The sequence below is a fragment of the Cetorhinus maximus genome, chromosome 14, assembly GCF_964194155.1.
Source record: "Cetorhinus maximus chromosome 14, sCetMax3.hap1.1, whole genome shotgun sequence".
Taxonomy (NCBI): Eukaryota; Metazoa; Chordata; class Chondrichthyes; order Lamniformes; family Cetorhinidae; genus Cetorhinus; species Cetorhinus maximus.
In genome coordinates, this window is record NC_135892.1 from 45,389,169 (window position 1) to 45,409,011 (window position 19,843).

The 19,843-nt window shown below is 39.4% G+C and overlaps 1 protein-coding gene across 2 annotated transcripts in view; it reads right to left on the minus strand.

Annotated features, from left to right (window-relative positions):
• Positions 1–804: 804 nt before the first annotated feature.
• scaf8 (SR-related CTD-associated factor 8) overlaps positions 805–19,843 on the minus strand; it is a 188,678-nt gene continuing 169,639 nt past the window's right edge. For both annotated transcript variants that reach the window (XM_078556867.1, XM_078556868.1), the window contains 7 exons: positions 18,871–18,984; positions 15,334–15,490; positions 11,769–11,893; positions 8,507–8,657; positions 5,683–5,751; positions 3,927–4,172; positions 805–2,546 (listed from right to left, as the gene is read on the minus strand). In XM_078556867.1, coding sequence (XP_078412993.1) covers positions 1,528–2,546; positions 3,927–4,172; positions 5,683–5,751; positions 8,507–8,657; positions 11,769–11,893; positions 15,334–15,490; positions 18,871–18,984 — 1,881 coding nt within the window. In that variant the 3' untranslated portion in view covers positions 805–1,527. The remainder of the gene's footprint in view (positions 2,547–3,926; positions 4,173–5,682; positions 5,752–8,506; positions 8,658–11,768; positions 11,894–15,333; positions 15,491–18,870; positions 18,985–19,843) is intronic.

A 19,843-nucleotide genomic window follows, 5' to 3' on the forward strand; every position in this document is an offset into this window, starting at 1 on the left:
TACAATCTTGCCATTTATCCATCAAGCTAGTTAAGTCACAAGCATCTATCTTTTAACAAGAGCAAACAAACTTTTAGGGCATTGCATTAACCACTGCTGCCTAACATGTTACAAAATTATGATAATTAAAGCAGATGTGAAACAGGCTTGACCAAATTTCACAGAATACTCAATGTGCTGTTGCACTGGCATGCAATTACTTTGTCCAGAACACAATTTGCCTTTTGTATTCAACTGAAAAACATTGGTTCTAGCCAGACAATTCACTTTCTTTTTGTTCTTTACCAATCATATTTAAAGGACAAAATAATTATGGACATTTTCACTTCAACAGGTCATAGCTGTGCAGGTCAGGACAGCATTTTCCTCCCAACTAATAGGTTTAAGTTCAAGTTCAAACACCTGTTTTATTCAAGCTCATTTTCATCAATTGGATCACTAGATGGAGTGCATTACGGAAGCAAAAGTCTCATCTCAATAGAAGGAAAATCTGAACACTCATCGTGCCCCTCTTGCTGGATAACCACAGAGTGGAATATAACAATTGGCATTGTCTGGACCCCAGCTTGTCCAATACTCTTTATGGAAGATGCATGGCAGAAAACAAGGGACGGGCAGATAAAATGCAATTCTAAAGAAAATCATCTTAGCTCCTACAATACTTAGTTGCTCTGAACTCGTTCTCCTATTCCTACTTAGGTATTTTCCTTATGTATTTCCTGATGCCAAATTACACCCTGCATACATTTTTTGATGGCAACTTTCCTTTGCAAAAAAAAACCAGATGAACTGAAGATCACAACATTATCAAACAAACGTTTTATTAGCATCTAAAAACAGAATGCACCCAACATTCAAATGATTTTTTTTTTCAGCCGTTACTCACTGCAGTACGAGGGACAAATCACAAACATTTATTCTGGGGATTAACAGAGACCAGACTATAAGAGGATTTAAAATGTCTTTTTTTTTTTACAAAACAGAAAAGTATTACAATTTTTTTTTCTACACCTCAGTACTGCACTGCTCACTGTGAATGGGCTAGGCGATTGCTGTCAACAGGATAAAACATAAAACAATAACTCAATTTCATCAAAGCATTAAATTTAAATACTGTAGCAGCTTCAGGGGATGGAAAAATTCAGATTATGCCCTTTTTTTCAAGTATTACTGTAACCACTTTTATTCCATCCCAGCCGTAACAGCTACAAGTTTACCTTTCTTCCATAGGAAGGTCAATTTAAAATTTTTTTTTTGGCAAGCTATTATAATCTTCCTCAAATTAAAAGAAATGTGGGAGTTCTGGCCTCTAAGCATGAAAAAAAAATGTCGTTACCTACCGTGTTCAACTAAAGAACAACAGTCTGTACAGGTCAGTTGTACACATTAACTTCAGTTATTAGAGTGAAAGATGTACATCGGATTAAATTGTCTCGCAGACAACAGTGACTTTTCTCAAGTTCCAGTCAACCATTTTGTCCACTGCAGATGACCACCTATACAAAATACCGTCATACTGTTTGACGATTATGTCCCCTCGGTGTCTGTGTTTTCGGTTACAGGTTGATTTTCTAAGTCATCCTTCTCCACGCTTTCATCTGATGGAGATGCAAGGCTCACAGACACTTCTGGGTCATTGTTTGCAAGCTCCTTGTTTGGCGGCTGGCTGTTTGTTTCTGAGAAATCACCATTTACCCGAGGCCTATCGTCAGGTTTCTGGTGATCAGTGGTCCCTTGAAAATAGTCAAACCTATGCCGAGGAGGAATCCAGTGATCTTGCTCTCTGTCTCTTCCAAAACGGCTGCCATTTACATCTCGCCGAAAGCCAAAATCTCGGTCATCACGATCTCTCTGACGTTCCCAAGGCCTGCTGCGATCATCAAGATCCCTATGTGCTTCCTGGTCAAAACCTCGGTTCCACACTGGACCACTTCTGCCGTCAAACCTGAAATTTCTTCCGCCAAATCTTTCATGATCCTCATGAAAACTTTTAGGGCCGCCAAAGGGCGCAGCACGACGCTCACGTTCATCAAAATCTCTTGAGCCCCATCTTTGGTCAGAACCAAATCCAAATTGATCCCGTCTTCCAAGATTGTCGCTGTTATCCACTGGTGGGAAGCGATAATCCCGGTCACCTTCTTGTTGCATGCTGTCTCGCTGAAAAGAACTATCATTTCCAGCAGATCTTCTTTCATCTCCTGTAGCTTGGCTTGCATTAGTATTGCTGTCACCGCTGGGGACTCCAGATCTTGTAAATGCTCCTTCAAGCCTATTGAAAGAACTTACTGGTGGGAAGGGAGCTCTGGACCCTGAGTGAAGAGGTCCATCAATTGATAATGAAGGGGGCATATTTGGCTGAGGTGGCATCAGCAATGGAAACCGCTGGCCTGGTGAGGGTGGCATCATTCCTGGGCGTACGTCCAGTGGCAGCACTGCAGGCATCCTTGGTCCAACCATACTTGGAGGCGGCAAATTCGGTAATCCGGGTGCAGGTGTTGATGGTTGCATCCCTAGAACAGGCCCACTGGATACTGTACTTTGAGTTCCTGCAACAGTAAGAACTCACAATAAATACAATGCTAATAGCCAGGTGTATACAATCATATTCTGTAACACAGTTCCCAAGACAGAGCATATGAAAACCTATTACAGCATTAAATTGGCAGCCCACATTCTATTTTATACTGTCCATGTTTAAAAATGATAAAATATTCCTTCAAGACTTCAGCTTAACTGCAGAAATGGATTTTAAGAGGCAAGAAAATATAGTCCACATTCACAAAATTTGTTTCCACATTCAGAGAACACATTATAGTACAACCACGGCACACTTGGTGGGGGAAGGGGGATAAAGATTTCCCTCGTATCATACATCCCTTGCTTGCTGTGGGACAAATAAGCCGTGTTCATTTATCACCAGTGCCATTTTGCAGTGAGCACCTTGGCAGTAGTGCAGGCTGCCCTAGTCTTCAAATTTTCCGTCAACATCGAAAGCTTTGGTTGCTACTTTAGGATTACTTGAGATTGGTTAACTTGCTGACTGAAGAGCTAGTATCATTCCATACCATGACACAATACACAACACTGCCAAGTCATGTCACTTGCCATCCACTTTTTAATCACAATAAAATCTATATATTATACAGTTGTAACTCTTGTCACCAAAGTAGGCTCACTGAACTGGTAATCAAACATTCCCAGGAGACTATTAATATAAATCTGACTGATCTTGCACTCTAACAATTGAAACATATTGCGTAATTCTCTAATTAATACAAGATGAAATGAAGCAACTACAACTATTGTATTCTCCTATAAAATTTATAGCTTTGGATGTGCTATACTGAGAACATTAAACTGCAGACTCCTCCTGTCACATGGGAAAAAGCTTAAAGGTTTTAAACTCACCTAAGTAATTCAACAAAATACTTCACATTGGCACAGTTACTGATTACCCACAAGAAGACAGTTTATTGAAATTCTAACAACCAAAAAAAATTAACATCTATGTCTCATTATTTCAATCAAATGTAAAGCTAATAGATTATATAGTTTGTAATAAAATATTTCAACTCCTATATATTACAATACTACAACGAGGGTAAAACTTTATGCATAAAGAATCAACAACTGCATACAATTATGGCAGGAAAAAAATATCTCGTTATACCCAAAGGAAACAGAAATTTCCCATTTCAAGATGAAAAAATAAAATTTACATTTGCAAAGCAAGAATCTTTTCAATCCAAATCAGATTCATACTTTATTTGCATAACTAATCACAATCAAAGCATGCAAACTTCACTAAAATGACAATTATCATTGCAGATAAGGAAAGCACATGCTGAAAATATTAAATGTATTAACATGAGGTAAACTTGCTGTTACTGAAATGGTGCATATTCATTTCAACTGACCGTACATACCTGGCCCAGATGTAGATGTTGTTTCGGATGACGACGTTTGGTTGCCTGTTCGTGATGCCCCCAAGTCATTTGATCCAACTGAACCAGTTGAGAGAGGCTGTGTGCCAATAGGATTAAACATCCCCCCTGGTGGAATACTAGGAGTTGGGAGATTGCTGTGCCCAGAGCCTATGTGTGAAAGTAGGTTCCCAAACGGGGAATCCTTTGTACTGTCTTGGGTGTTGGAAAGAGGCGGGCAAACTAGAGCTGCAAAATAATTTTTTTTTGCACTATTAACGTTAGACAACAAATTCAAGAACAATCTTCAAATAAAATCCAGAACAATCTATTTCATATCTACAATCCAGAGAGTGTATGCATTCAGGGATGAAAGTGGATGAAGATAAAAAGGTCTGAAAATTAGTGGCCGAAGACAAAAAGGTCTGAAATTTTGTGACCAGGAATCATGTAATTATAACACTTCTTATGATCTGTAGTGAATGCAAATGCTTCCAGGCCACTTTAAATAGGGAGAATTATTAGACTTCAATAGGAAAGGAACATTAGTTTTCCCTTTGTTTACCTTCGATTACCATCAAGTGGACCAATAAATTTGTATCAAATCACCAAAGTGACCTCAGCATTTCAGCATTCAATGCAGTTAGTGCATGTAATTCAGGATGAAGTCCATACTAACAACATTTTGAACAAGACCTCACTGGATCATGTACATGTGAGGCAAAGCAAAGGACCACAGCAGTGCCTTCACAAACTATTTTCCAATGTGACCCTATCACCACCATTTTCTCAAGGGCAATTAGGGATGGGCAACAAATGCTGTCCTTGCCAGCTATGCCCACATCCCACGAAAGAATACATTTAAAAAAAAACTTGAAAATTAACATAATCCTTGACGCCAGCAAAGCGAAACAGCAATAAAATGACATAGTAACATTCAGTTTATAATTAAAGTTCACATTTATATAATACATTGTATAAAAATGAAATCTGTGTTTTTAAAGTACTTGATGAAATCATCATTTTTAATACTTGTGTAGCTTTCGGACAAGCTCTCCAATTCCCTGGTGACAGAAGACACATTGAAGCCCTCGCCTCCCCTCCAAAGCCCCACCCCACACACTGTTATCAGCCCCATTACCCCCCTCAACCCCCTCCCTCCACTCACGCAGTAACCCCTCTCCCTAATTTTCCTCTCCCCACTCACTCAGCCTCTCTTTCCAATGGCTTGCTGAACTCTGCTGAGACTCAGGCTCTGCTGCAACCCCTTGCCGAATTCCACGCCGCTGCTCTCCCCTCCCACCACCCTGCTGAACCCTGCCAAAACTTGGGCTCTGCTTCCTCCTCCTGCCAAACCCATGCCTCCACCAAGCAGCCAGCAGCAGATCGCACCCTCCTGGTGGCTTCCCCAAGCCTGCTCTTGGTCTCATTACTGGCAGAGATATTCAAAACTTTGAGACTCTCCTCCCGGCTTTGGCTGAATGGGAGGTGGCGGCTGCAGAGGGAGGTGAGGCTTGGAGTGAAAATTAAAAGAGCAGAATTCCATTATTCCAAGTCAGAATTCTGCCAAATGGCGAAAATTTCTCAATCCCTGATGCATTTAGTTATTTTCAACAAATAAAATGACAATACAAAAGAATCTAAAACTACCTTGTCTTTCAAATTTATCTTTAATCAACCTTATATAAGCTTACGCAATAACAGCCATTAAAAATAGAAATATATATAAAGCACCCATAATTAATTTAATTATACTCACAGGTTTGTACCGGAGGAATAGAAGGCCCAACAACTGGAGGTGGAACAACTGGGGGCGGTGGTAGATAACCTGCACGTGGGATTAAAAGTAGTTCTTTAGTTTTGCAAATTATAATTTATTTTGCTTTACCTAAATCAGAATAAGATCTAAGAGATTAGTTTAACTAAACCAATATTCATAATAATAACTCAGTTAAAACCAATATTGTAAACTACGGGCTCAATCTATGCAAATTCAACCAAGTAACTGTAATGAACCATTTTAGATTTTGTGTTAAACAGTATTTGCTTTACAAAAAAAAAATCAAGACAGGCATGTGCAAATTACATAACATTTGTTATACTTTCATATTACTATGTACTAAATAATTTTGGAGTTGAGGCAGTGGCTAGTTATATAGAAGGAAGTTGTTTTTTCTAGTTAAATACTCTGCCTAATGAGCTATTAAAGGTGTACTAAAATAAATATTTCTGCACACAAAAGGAACATTTTAACAGTAGTTTTTAACTCTCCTCTCGTTTGAAAGTTTCTTGTATGGTGACAATTTCTGTATGGAAGTTTTGTGGGGAGTTGGAGGAGGCTGTGTAATCTGATATTCACAAACAGGTGGCATCTCCTGCTTTTGAGGGTAGACTATGCTTTGTGCCATGTATTGAGAACCAAGGGTCAAACTGCACCTCTAGCACAAGTTGGCAACATAGTTATAACCCCATGTTATAGTTAACAGGAATGAGCATCACGACTATTTGGTATAAGATCATGTTTTTGTTCAATTTAAAGTGATATGCATCCCCTCTAACTGATACAAAGATTTAAATTATGCAATAAAACTGAATAATTTCTGGAATGATCAGTAGCCATATACTTTTGTTGCAACAGCATCACAAATAAGAAAAAAATATTTTGCGATCAATTTATAATTCATGATTCTTCATGCTTGACTGTGCCCACTATCAGCAAACTAATCACCTAAACTTTTACTGCATGGCAACTTGGGAGGACAACAGGCAACTATAATAGAACAGAAAATACTGTAAATTTACAGCAAGGCAGTTACCATCTGTAATCTAAGGAAGTAATGGTCATAACCTTTCAAGTGTAATCCCTTGAACAAACAAAACAGTCAACACCATAAACCTAGACCCCACCAATGCTGAGGCCCAAATGTTGATGATTTTTCTCTTCTCAGTGCTGGCAGATCACCTGTATTCCCACTATTTTCTGTTTCAATATCTGATCTGCTACACTTACAGCTCATCTTCACCCTCTCCCCCACCTTTCTCTCACACACTATTCTTCCCAATTTTCACGTCTTTCTGTTTGGGGCTCTCCTGTGTCGCTTCATCTGCCACTATTTGTTCTTTTATCCATTATTTCTACCTAACTGATAATATTTTACGCAGCCTAACAATTTTTCATTTATATTTAAATTTTTTTAATTTTATTTATTTCACTTCAATTACCCCTGCTGGGGTTGGCTCATCTGCCCCACCCTTCCATTTAGTTTTCTATTCTGAAGAAAGACTACACACCCAAAATGTTATTAACCAGTCTTTTGCTTAAATAGGTGCTGACTGACCAGCTGTACATTTTGACATTTTCTGGTTTTCTTTTAGATTTCCAGCATTTGTAGGATCTTTCCATTTGCTAGCTTGACAACCAATATTATTTACTTTGATGCATATGATGCAAATATTTTGCAATAGTGATCAAGTAATATAAATGGATGAGTACTTTGGGAGAGAAGGGGGTGGTGAAGGAGGAAGGGGCAGACGTGGAGATTGGGAGGTGAAGGAAGGGGCAGGTTTGGGGGGTGGGGTTGAAGGAAGGGGCAGGTTGTGGGAGGTTGAAGGAAGGGGCATGTTGGGGGGGGATGTGAAGAAAGGGGCAGGTTGGGGGGGGGGGATGTGAAGAAAGGGGCAGGTTGGGGGGGGAGAAGGGAGGTTGAGGAAGGGGCAGGTTGGGGGGCATGAGGGAAGTGGCAGGTTGGGGGGCATGAGGGAAGGGGCAGGTTGGGGGGCATGAGGGAAGGGGCAGGTTGGGGGGCATGAGGGAAGGGGCAGGTTGGGGGGCTTGAGGGAAGGGGCAGGTTGGGGGGCTTCAGGGAAGGGGGAAGGCAGGTGGAGGTTGAAGTAAGGGAAGGTGGGAGTTGAAGTAAGGGAAGATGGGGCACACTCAACTCTGCCCCTTGCCCCCCACCCCGCCACCCTAACTGCAGTCGCTCAACAACTCTGGTACTGGTCAAGTTCTCACTCCAGGATCACATGAAGTCTGAGTCATTAAAATGGGGTCACATTAGGAAAAAAAAAGTTTGGGAAGCACTAGTATAACCCATTATCAATGATGCCAATCTATTGGCATTCAAATTGGAGGAATTCTATTATTTGTTAGGGCCACACATTAACACGGTCATCAAATACTGTGGCAAAATCTTTGATTTATATACATTATCATCAAGTGTTATCAAACATAACAGCGGCAAACACTGTATCGGGTCTCAGTGGAAAAAGGCACCCCCAAAAATTAATACAAACAAATTGAAGGGTTAGTCAAGCATTATTAAAATATGTTAGTAAAGTGGCATGGCAAATTGGGCTTCCAACACAAAGTAGAAGCAGTGAAGGATGGCGGTTTACTTTCACAATTCAGCAAATGCTGAATTATCAATCCTAACCATGCTGCTGCAGCAATGCGCGTTAATACAGTTAAACAATTTAATATGGTGGGGAAACCAAACCCAAGCCGGTTACAACTTAATTTGTACGAGATTAATATGGAGAACCAACAATCCACATAAAAGAGCTAAAAACAAATCATTCCGTACCTGGAGGCGGTTGTGAAGGATTAAAACTGTGCCGTAAGAATGGGGGTGGTGGAATGGTCGGGTTGAAGCCTGGAGGAGGTATGGACATTGATACAGGAAAGGCTGGTGGCTGCACCATACCAATTGCCGAAACAGTTGGAGTCACCGGGATCTGAAAGCAAATTACAATTAATTGTGCAAAGAATGGAAGTTCTGTTCTTTATATATGTTTAACTAATTTAAAAAACACTCAAGATTCAGAAATTGAAGGATTACTGGAACTTGACTTTTGAAAATTGCACGGCACACTGAACACATCAACCTCAGAATATATTTTTCCTCTAAGTGCCTTCAGCGTTTATAGCAGTTGTATCAAAGTTTTTAAATACATCGTCAGGTTGCATGTTAATTTTTACTGTGACAAACACAGGCTCTCATACATTAAATAATAGGATGTCAACTTTATTAGGTCACTGTGGGATAGGTTAAGAATCTTGAGTTGACATGTACACTAAATTATAAATTGTACTTTGATTTTATATGCTTCTTTATTTACATAATGAGGCAAAATGACTGAAGTTATGTCCCAACATTTAACTTGCACTGTACAATCTTGTAGCTCAGAGTGCACTCCAGCAGCAAGATGTTGGTCATGTTTGAACTATGGATGCACGTAGTAAAGCAGTGGGACTGGATGAGATGCATCCAAGGATATTGAAGGAAGTGACAGTGGAAATTGCAGGGGCCATAATCTTTCAGTCTTCCCTGGACTCAGGGGAGGTGCTGGCAGACTGGAGAATTGCAAACATTATACCCTTGCTCAAAAAATGTTGTAAGGATAAGCCCAGCAATTACAAACCAACCAGTTTAATTTTGGCAGGAAAGCTTCTAGAAACAATTATTCAGGATAGAATTAATAGTTACATAGAAAAATGTGGGAAGAGCCAGCATGGATTTTTTAAGTGAAAATCATGTTTAACGAACTTGCTGGAGTTTTCTGAAGAGATAACAGAGAGGGTTGATGAGGGTAATGCTGTTGATATGGTGTATACGGACTTGCAAAAGACATTCGGTACAGTGCTACATAACAGACTTGAGAGAAAAGTTACAGCTCGTGGAACAAAAGGGACGGTAACAACGTGGATACAAAATTGGCTGAGTAATAGGAAACAGTGAGTAATGATTAATGGATATTTTCCGGGCTGGAGAAAGGTTTGTAGTGGAGTTCTCCAGGGGTCGGTATTGGGACCCTTGCTTATCGTGATATATATTAATGATCTAGACCTTGGTGTGCAATGGCAAATTCAAAGTTTGTGGATGATACAAAACGGAAGCATTGTAAACTATGAGGTGGACAGTGTAGAACGTTGAAAGGACATAAACAAGTTGGTGGAGTGGGCAGACAGATGGCAGATGAAGTTCAAAGCAGAGAAGTATGAGGTGATTCATTTTGGTAGGAAGAACATGGAGACACAATATAAAATAAGGGTTACAACTCTAAAGGGGGTATATATGTGCATAATTTATTAAAGGTGGCAGGACAGATGGAGAGAGCAGTTAATAAAGCATACAGTATCCTCGGCTTTATTAATCAGGGCATAGAGTACAAGAGCAAGGAGGTTATGCTGAACTTGTACAGGCCACTAGTTAGACCTCAGCTGGAGTATTGTGCACAGTCCTGGGCACCACACTTTAGGAAGGATGTGAACACATTGGAGAGAGTGCAGAAGAGGTTTACAAAAATGGTTCCAGGGATGAGAAGCTTCAGTTATGAAGATAGGTTGGAGAAGTTGGGACTTTTCTCCTTCAAGAGGAGAAGCCTAAGAGGAGATCTGATAGAGACGTTCAAAATCATGAGGCGGCTGGACAGACTAGATAGAGAAACTGTTCCCACTCATAAGAGGATCGATAATGAAAGGGCACAGATTTAAAGTGATTTGCAAAAGAAGCATGCGATCTGAGAAAAAACATTTTCTCACAACAAATGGTTTGGGTGTGGAATGCACTGTCTGGAAGTGTGGTGGAGGCAGGTTCAATTGAGGCATTCAAAAGGGCATTAGATGATTATTTAAATAGAAACAATGTGCAGAGTTATGGGGAAAAGGCAACTGAATGGCACTGAATCATAATGCTCATTTGGAAAGCCAGTGCAGACAGGATGTGCCGAATGGCCTCCTTCTGCACCATAACAATTCTGTGATTCTGTGAAGTTCCACTCCAGAAACATGAGTACACAATCTAAGCTGACACTCAAGTACATTACTGAAGGAGTGCTACATTGTCAGTGGCGCTGTCTTTGAAATGAGATGCTAAACAGGCCCTGTGGATGTAAAGCATGCCATGATACTATTCTAAAGAAGAGCAAGGGTGTTCTCCCCCAGTGTCCTGGGCAATATTTATCCCTCAACCAGCACCACTAAAAAAAAATTACCTACTCATCATCACACTGCTGTTTGTGGGAGCTTGTTTGCTGTTTTTTCTGCATTACAGCAATGGCTACCCTTGAACATAACATTGGCTGTAAAGCTTTTTGGGTCCCCCTAAGATTGTGAAAGTTACCATATAAAAGCAAGTCTTTCTATCTCCTAAGATGAATTATGCATATTTTTTTTCTACTTATTGGATGATCTCTGTAACCTCCCCTTGCAACTTTTGACCAGAGTGATATTTGAGAGCACTATTAACAGTTAGATTTTTGTTGTTTGTAATGTTTGTAAATTGTTTGAAAGTATGTTTTCTTTCTGACTTCTTAAGACAACAAATGGTAAGCAGATTCTCAAACAAACCCAGGGGTCAATTGTTTGGACAGCTTGGATGTCATTTTAGAAGTGCCCTAGATGAGAAACACGAGGTAGCTACTGTTCATACTTAGCCGGTAATAAGTTTCCCGTTTCATGCACTTTCAGATTGGCAGTACCAATTTCAGAAAGTTGTCGCTCCCAGGTACGAGAAGAAACCCCGAGGTGGCAGATTTCCAAAGGGTAAAATGATATCTCTTAAGGTAATTTTGAAATTATATTTATAAATTACTGTAGCACTTTACACTCAAGGCAATTCTCTTTACATACACCTCCATTATCAGTATCACAAACCACAGAATTTAGTTTCCAAGTTTAATGAATCATCGAAGTTAGAGGCTTTTCTTACTTGTGGAATAAGAGTACATTCACTATTTGCTGTACTACCAAAATAGCTTGTACAACTACAATAGCACATTTTACAAAAATAATGATAAAATAAAATTGTGGAAGTGTAATTTCTAAATATTAAATAATGCTATTACCTGGACAGGCAGCATAGTGACAGCTTGAGTGTATGTCTCTCCTTGTGATGTTGGTTGAGTGTTTTCAGTAGTTACAGGTTGGAGCACATTCTCCTTTACAGACTCAGAGTTCCTAGATTCCCACTCTGAAATATAATGTTCGAATGTTACTATTGACAATACATTACAGAATGTCTCACTATAATTTATAGTGCACAAATCACTTTTTTTTAAACGCACAATTTACACCTCTTTTAATTCCCACTTTTTCGGCTTGTAAGATTTTGTTGCTGCTTACCATTTGCTGTCTTAAGAAATCAAAAAGAAAACATACTTGCAAACAATTTACAAGTAACATTACGAACAACAAAAATCTAACTGTTAACAGCACTCACAAATATCACTCTGATCAAAAGTTGCATGGGGAGGTTAGAGATCATCCAATAAGTAGAAAAAAAATCAAATTAAATATGAGCTACATGTCCCCTCTTGTGTACATTGTACTTCAACTAGGTTATTGGGGACTGAGGTAAAGGAATCCTTATTGGAGACGAGATTCTTCCTGAAGGAGCTAGAGTAGGACAAGCGAAGATGGAAGTGGCACTGCCTGACCACATCTTAGCAATTGTGATTGTAGCAGCAGAAGGTTAAGAATAAAAAGCTCAAAAGAAGAGATTAACTTTTCAGTGCTGCAGTTAAGATTCACATACATGTGTATTGTTTGTTTGGCAGTCTATATGCATATCAGCAAAGTTTAACCTGATCACACGTAGCACACAACTACTGCACTTTTGATATTTAATGTTTATTGTTGCTGGTTGGAAACCTGATTTGCCTTTTACAAGTTCCTTTAGCTTTAAAGTGGAGGCTGGGGTCAGCTAAAAGATGAATGAAATCTAGTAAAATGTTACGAAGTTAAAATACATTTCAATAAGTTAGGAGCTTTTCTTCATTCATGCTATAAACTTTATCCTATTGTAAATTCCCTGGATCTAACAACCTGCATCCTAGGGTTTTAAAAGAGGTAGCTGCAGAGATAGGAGATGCACTGGTTTGATCTTCCTGAATTCCTTATATTCTAGAACAGTTCCCAAGGATTGCAAGGTAAAAAATATAACCCCATTATTTAAGATGAGAAGAGGAGAGAAACAGTGAACTCTAGGCCAGTTGCCTAATGTCAGTATTAGGCAAAATGTTAGAATCTATCATTGGGGATGTGGTAACAGCGCACTTAGAAAATCATGATTAAGCAGATTCAATTTCTAAAAGGGAAGTCGTGTTTAACAAATTTAAGAGTTTTTTGAGAATGCAGATAATGAGATGGATAAAGGGAAACCAGTGAATGTAGCGTATTTGGATTTTCAGAAAGCATTTGATTAAATGCCACAGAAGAAATTATTACACAAAATTAGGAGTCTTGGCGTTGGGGATAATATATGGACAGAAAGCAGAGATATACAGAAAACTTCAGTGTTGGCAGGCTGTGACTAGTGGTGTGCTGCGATGTCAGTACTTGGGCCGTAGCTATTCACAATCTACATTAATGAGTTAGATGAAAGCACTGAGTGTAACGTATCCAATTTCACTGACAATACGGTTAGGTGGAAAAGGAAGCGGTGAGGAGGATGCAAAGAAACTGAAGGGTATGGACAGGTTGGATGAGTTGGCAAGAACACGACAGGTGGAATAGAACGTAGCAACTGTGAAATTTACACTTTAGTAGGAATAATAAAAAAGCAGAATATTTTTGAACAGTGATGGGCTGGGAAATGTTTACATTCAGAGAGATCAGAGTGTCCTTGAACATGAATCATAGAATGTTAACATGCAGATAAAGCAAGTCATTAGGAAGGTTATATTAGGTATATTAGCTTTTGTTACAAAGGGAGTGGAGTAAGGAAGTCTTGCTACAATTATACAGGGCATTGCTGAGGACAAAACTGGGGCAGTGAGAAATTTTGGTCCCCATACCGAAGGCATACTTTCCTCCCGAGAGATTGTGCAATGAATGTTCCCTAGATTGGTTCCTGGGATGAGAGGAATGTCTTTGAAGACAGATAGAGTAGACTAGGCCTATATTCCCTGGAGTTTGTTAGAATGGGATGACTTAATTCAGACACAGAATTCTTAAGGGGCTTGACAGATGCTGAGAAAACGTTTCCCTTGGCCGAGAAATCTAGAACACAAGGGTCCAGTCTCAGAATAAGGGGTCAGCTATTTAAGGCCGAGATAAGGAGAAATTTCTTTATTCAAAGGTTGTGAATCTCTGGAATTCTCTACCCCAAAAAAACTGTGGATACTCAGGTGTGAGTGTGCTCAAGACAGTACTTAATAAACTATCAACCTCTAAAGGTATTAAGGGATATGGGGATAGCATAGGAAAATGGAGTAGAGTCATAATCTGGTTGAATAGCAGGGAAGGCTTGAAGGGTCTACTCTTACTCCTATTCATGTCTTTATTGTGCACAATGGTGGCAGTGACAGTATGGTCTTAACTGGATCAACTGATCCTGCTCTTAAGTATATTTGGCATTGTCTGACTGCATCAGCAACCTGTTTCTGGCAATGATGCCATTAAAGACCAGGGATGTTACCCCTAATGGACATACACATTGAGCTATACAGTCAAGCAGTTTTCAGTACTGCTTTACTTCTGACAGAATTCTGAACACACTGAATTCTTCCTGCCCCTTCTGCATAAAGATAGTGCTGCAGTCAGGTAAAAATCTAGTTCCAGCCTTTGGACGGGCAGGATTATAACAAAACTTTCCAACCTATGTTAATAGAAGAGGGTTCAAATAGGAGAAACTATTTGACTGGGGTCTTAAATATAAAAGCAGATGTGTGAATGCACATATAAATGATATATAAAAACACAATTTTTGCATTTTGTTCTCTAGTTTATATTAAATAAAGAGTACAATATTTCTTTCATATACTAGATCTTCCAGGGCACAGTTACAGATGAGTTGAAGAATTTGCATACCGTCTACTTTCAGTCATAAGAGTGTTGTGATTGTGTGTTTCTTCCCTGTTTCTCCTCAAGCCCTTTAGCATTTGTTGTTTTGTTAGTTCTTCATCTGCACTAATATTTTGTCTGTTTGTTGTTTCTGTTTCTCGTTATCATGTTTAGATTCTTTCTGCCCATTTCTCTTGGATTGGGGTGGTAGGCCAGTTTTTGGACGGTGGGTCAAGGGTGAGGTATTGGCCATGGCCACAAACTGGCTTTCAACCGGTGAGTTGCAGATGGCAGAAATGATCAAGCCAGAGCAGCAGGTCAGTATCAGAAGCAGGTCAGGGCCAAAAAGTTAAAGTTAGGAGGTTGTTTCAGAGCATGTTGTTAAACAGTTACCTATATTGGAGACAGAGCTTATCTTGGAAGTTATATATAAACTCACCATACATAAGTTAAACAGGCTTGACTTAACAGAAAAGGCCACCACCAACAGTGATTATACACAAGGTTCTAGATATAATTGAAAACCCGATGAACAGACAATCTCCTGAAATTAAAAAAACGCAGGAAAACTAAAACATGCATCAGAGACCTTTACTAATCCACTAAGGTACAATGATGACCCCATACCACTATTAACAGTTTCCTGGTCGATCATGCCTCCCTCCGAAAAGCCTTCCAAATCATCTAATTTCAATTTTTCCCATGGAATATATGTGACTCCAAGGTCCACATCCCAGAACTGCTTATACTCCGGTTTCACACCTTTGTTTAAAGCCCAAGCAATCTAATGAAAAGGGAAGATAAAGCAGATTAGACAATAATACCAAGACATCTGAGGTAAGAGTATAAGTTTATTTCTGCATTTTGGTACTCTCCTTAATTATGCATATACATTTGTACATTTAATACTATTTTACAAAATATTCCTGGACTACATAAAATATTGGGTCATGATCATAAAACACTGATTTATTTCTTAGGTAATTCTTCCTTGACAAGTGATCTTATGCTATTCCCTTTTAAGAATTAACCGGGCAATGTGATTCAAGGGTTGGCCTTGTTATGGAGCCTGGGTTTTTTAAAGATACTGGACGACAAAGATGTCAAACTTCTGAAGCAGTGGCTTGATCTGTATGTTACAATTAGTAAGTGGCCTATGTATTACTTAACTGTTTTGAAATCAATAGAGAACTATGATTGAACACCAAGGGGTGGATTGAGCTAATCACAATAGTGAGATTTTGCTAATCGTACAGACCTTCTAGAAATTTTTAAAATTAAGTTTTTTAGGAAAAGAAGATGCAAAGACACTAATAGGCATATTTTAAAAGCTTTTAAATATATAAAAAATGAATTTACTAAACAATTGACTACCGTGGAACAATAGAAGAAGTAATAAATGTTTCTGTATCCTGTTTACAATCGTTTTCAGTCATTTAAAACTGAGTTGCTTACAGGTGAGACTTGACAAAATTTCAGCTGTATTAATAAAATTACCACATTTAAATATATCAAGGAATTTTTTTAATGCAAGAAAAGATAAACAATTATGCTCTTAGTGCTGTCCAATTGCATTGGTTCATGGACGATTATATGTTCATGATTATGCAAATTAATTTGAACTGCAACTTGAACCATAAAATCATTTGGAAGACTAGTGCAATTTTGAGCACAACTTCCAACTGGATTGCCAATTGTACCCAATACAAAAACTCCACCCCCACATTAAACTCTCAATCTATTTTGTGTTTCTTGGCGTCAATGAAACATGCAATTTCTACATATTTAACTTCACTTTGTCTGAGTCACCTCTTTCATATTGTGTCTCTCTCAATTTCTGTTTCTCTCACTTCTTTTCACTTTTTCTATTTTACTTTTCTGTTTTTATTTCTCACTAGTTTGTCTGCAACTGTGTATGCGAAGAAACAGCCAGATTAACAGAGTCAGATGCAGCAGCATCTACCACATATGGAACTTGATGAAAAGGAATGTTGAATAGTAAGTGTGGTCTAGGAGGTATATGGATTCTGTTTTATAGCCTGTTGGGGTCAGCAGTGATCTAACACTCAGCCATAGCCCTTTTTTTTAAGGTCTCAGGATACAGCAAAGGCAATGGGCCCTGACAACATCCCAACAATAACACTGAAGGCTTGTACTCCAGGACCAGCTGTTCCCCTAGCCAAGCTGTTACAGTATAGTTACAACATCTACCTGACAATATGGAAAATTGCCCAGGTATGTCCAGTCCACAAAAACGACAAATCTAATCCGGCCAATTACTGCCCCATCAGCCTACTCACAATCACCAGTGATGGCAAGTGTTGTCAATAGTACAATCAAACAACACTTACAAAGCAATAACCTGCTCACCAATGCTCAGTTTTGATTCTGCCTCCTCAATTTATTACAGCCTTTGTTCAAACATGGACAAAAGAAACAAATTCAAGAGGTGAGTGTTTAAGTGACTGCCCTGCACAACATTTGAGCAGAGTCTGGCATCAAGGAGCCCTAGCAAAATTGAAGCCAATGGGAATCGGGGAAAAAATACACCACTGGTTGGAGTCAGACCTAGCACAAAGGAAGATGGTTGTGGTTGTTGGAGGCCAATCATCTCAGACTCAGGACATCGCTATAGGAGCATCATTGCTTCAGTGATGTTCCCTCCATCATAAGGTCAGTATTGGGGACATTCGCTGATGACTGCACAATATCCAGCGCCATTCATGCCTACATATGCAGCAAGACCTGGATAACATTAAGGCTTGGGCTGATAAGTGACAAGTAACATTCGGGCCAGGCAATGACCATTTCCAAAAGGAGAGGATCTAACCATCTCCCCATGACATTCAATGACATTACCATCACCTATCCACCATCTACAAGGCACAAATCAGGAGTGGGATGGAATACTCTCCACTTGCCTCGATAAGTTCTGCTCTAGCAACACAAGTTCGACACCATCCAGGACAAAGCAGCCTGTTTGATTGTCACCCATCCATCCACTCCACCAATGGTGCGCAGTGGCAGCAGTGTGTACCATGTACAAGATGCACTGCAGCAACTTGCCAGGCCTCCTTTGAGAGCATCTTCCAAACCCATGGCCTCTACTGCCCAGAAGGACGAGGGCAGATGATGCATGGGAGCACCATCACCTACAAATTCCCTCCAATCCACACACTATCCTGACTTGGAACGATATCACAATTCATCATCCCTGGGCCAAAATCCTGGAATTCCCTCTCTAACAGCGCTGTGGGTGGATCTACACCAGATGGGTTGCAATAGTTCAAGAAGACAGCTCACCACCACCTTCCCATGCGCAATTAGTGATGGGCAACAAATGCAGGCTTTGCCAGAGATGCTCACATCTCATGAACGAATAACAAAAAAGCAAAACTCTCTCTCAAATTTTCAAGACAAAACATTATTTAAGTGGGATGAATAACATGAATGAAAAATAAACAAAAACAGAATTACCTGGAAAAACTCAGCAGGTCTGGCAGCATCGGCAGAGAAGAAAAGAGTTGACCTTTTGAGTCCTCATGACCCTTCAACAGAACTCTGTTGAAGGGTCATGAGGACTCGAAACGTCAACTCTTTTCTTCTCCGCTGATGCTGCCAGACCTGCTCAGTTTTTCCAGGTAATTCTGTTTTTGTTTTGGATTTCCAGCATCCGCAGCAGTTTTTTGTTTATAAATTAAAAATGAATGAAAAATATGCCATTCTTCAGAACCTGCCAGCAGGGAACAAAACAAACATGCTGCTACAGCGTCTCCCCTGGTGAGTGCATCCTCGGAATCCATTCTAGCAGAGCCTTTACCTTCAAAATAAACTGTCCTTCAACAAAATAAAATCTCCCCCCCCAATAGTGATCCTAAATCGAAGTAAGAAAATGCAATTTTTTTTCTGAAATAATATGTGGAACAGATCTACCACCAGAGCTCAGTAGACACAGCACTACTTTTCTCCTTCATTAGTACCTGCCTCAGGAATCCATGAAGCTCTGTGCTGTGATTTTCCGTCAATTGAATGCACAGACAATCCAAAGCAAAACTGCAAAAAACTGCCCACACACCTACAACATTTTTAATAATGCCTTTTGTCACGTTCAATTTATGGAACCAGCTTGTTTACTAGTCTTCAGCTCATTCAGAATTCACTCACCTTAATAATTTTGGACCCCATTTTAAAGGATCCAGTACTTAGTTTCTGAAGGGCACGAAAAGCATCTTGTCGATGAACCATGCAAACGTATGCACATCCTCGAGGGGGTATCATCTAAAAGGGATATGCAGTGCTGATTATGATATATTACAACCCGGTTTTGGGCATACAAGGAATAATTTCAAAGTGTGCAAATGACATAAAACGCAGGAATATAATAAATAATGAGCAGAATAATAATAGACTTTATGTGGTGATAGACTGGTGAAATGGGTAGAAAAATGAAAGATGAAATTTAACGCAGAGAAGTAGAAAGCAATGTATTTTAGTACAGTAGGCAAAATGAGGACAGGCAATATCAATTAAATGCGGCAACTTTGAAGGGGACATAGGAACAGTGGGATCTGGGGGTGTTTGTACTCAAATCTTTACAATGTGGAAAAACAAGGTGAGAAGGCTATTAGAAAAGCATATGGCAACCTTTCTTTTTATAAAGAGAGCCATAAAGCACAAAAGAAAGCAAGTTAAGTATTTACAAATCACTGCTTAGATCTAGCTGGGGTAGTGTGTCCAAATCTGGGTGCCATATTTAAGAAAGAATGTCAAGGCCTCAGAGTGGATGCAGAGGTTTACAAGAATGGTACACCAGGGTTACATGGAGTGCTTAGAGAAGCTGGGGTTGATGCTCTTAGAGCACAGAAGCTTATGGGGAAATTTAATAGAGGTGTTTTGACAGAAACTGTTTAAGAAGAAACTGTCTCTAGTGACGGAGCAGTCAGCAACCAGTGCATTCAGATTTAAGGTAATTGGCAAAAGAATAAGAAACAAGCTGTGGATTTTTTAAAATCTGAGTTATGATGACTGGAATGCACTGTCTGAAAGGGCAATGGTGGAAGATTTAACAAATTTCAAAAAGGGAATTGGATAAATACTTGAAATTGAATAATTTGCAGGTGTTTGGGGAAATGTAGCA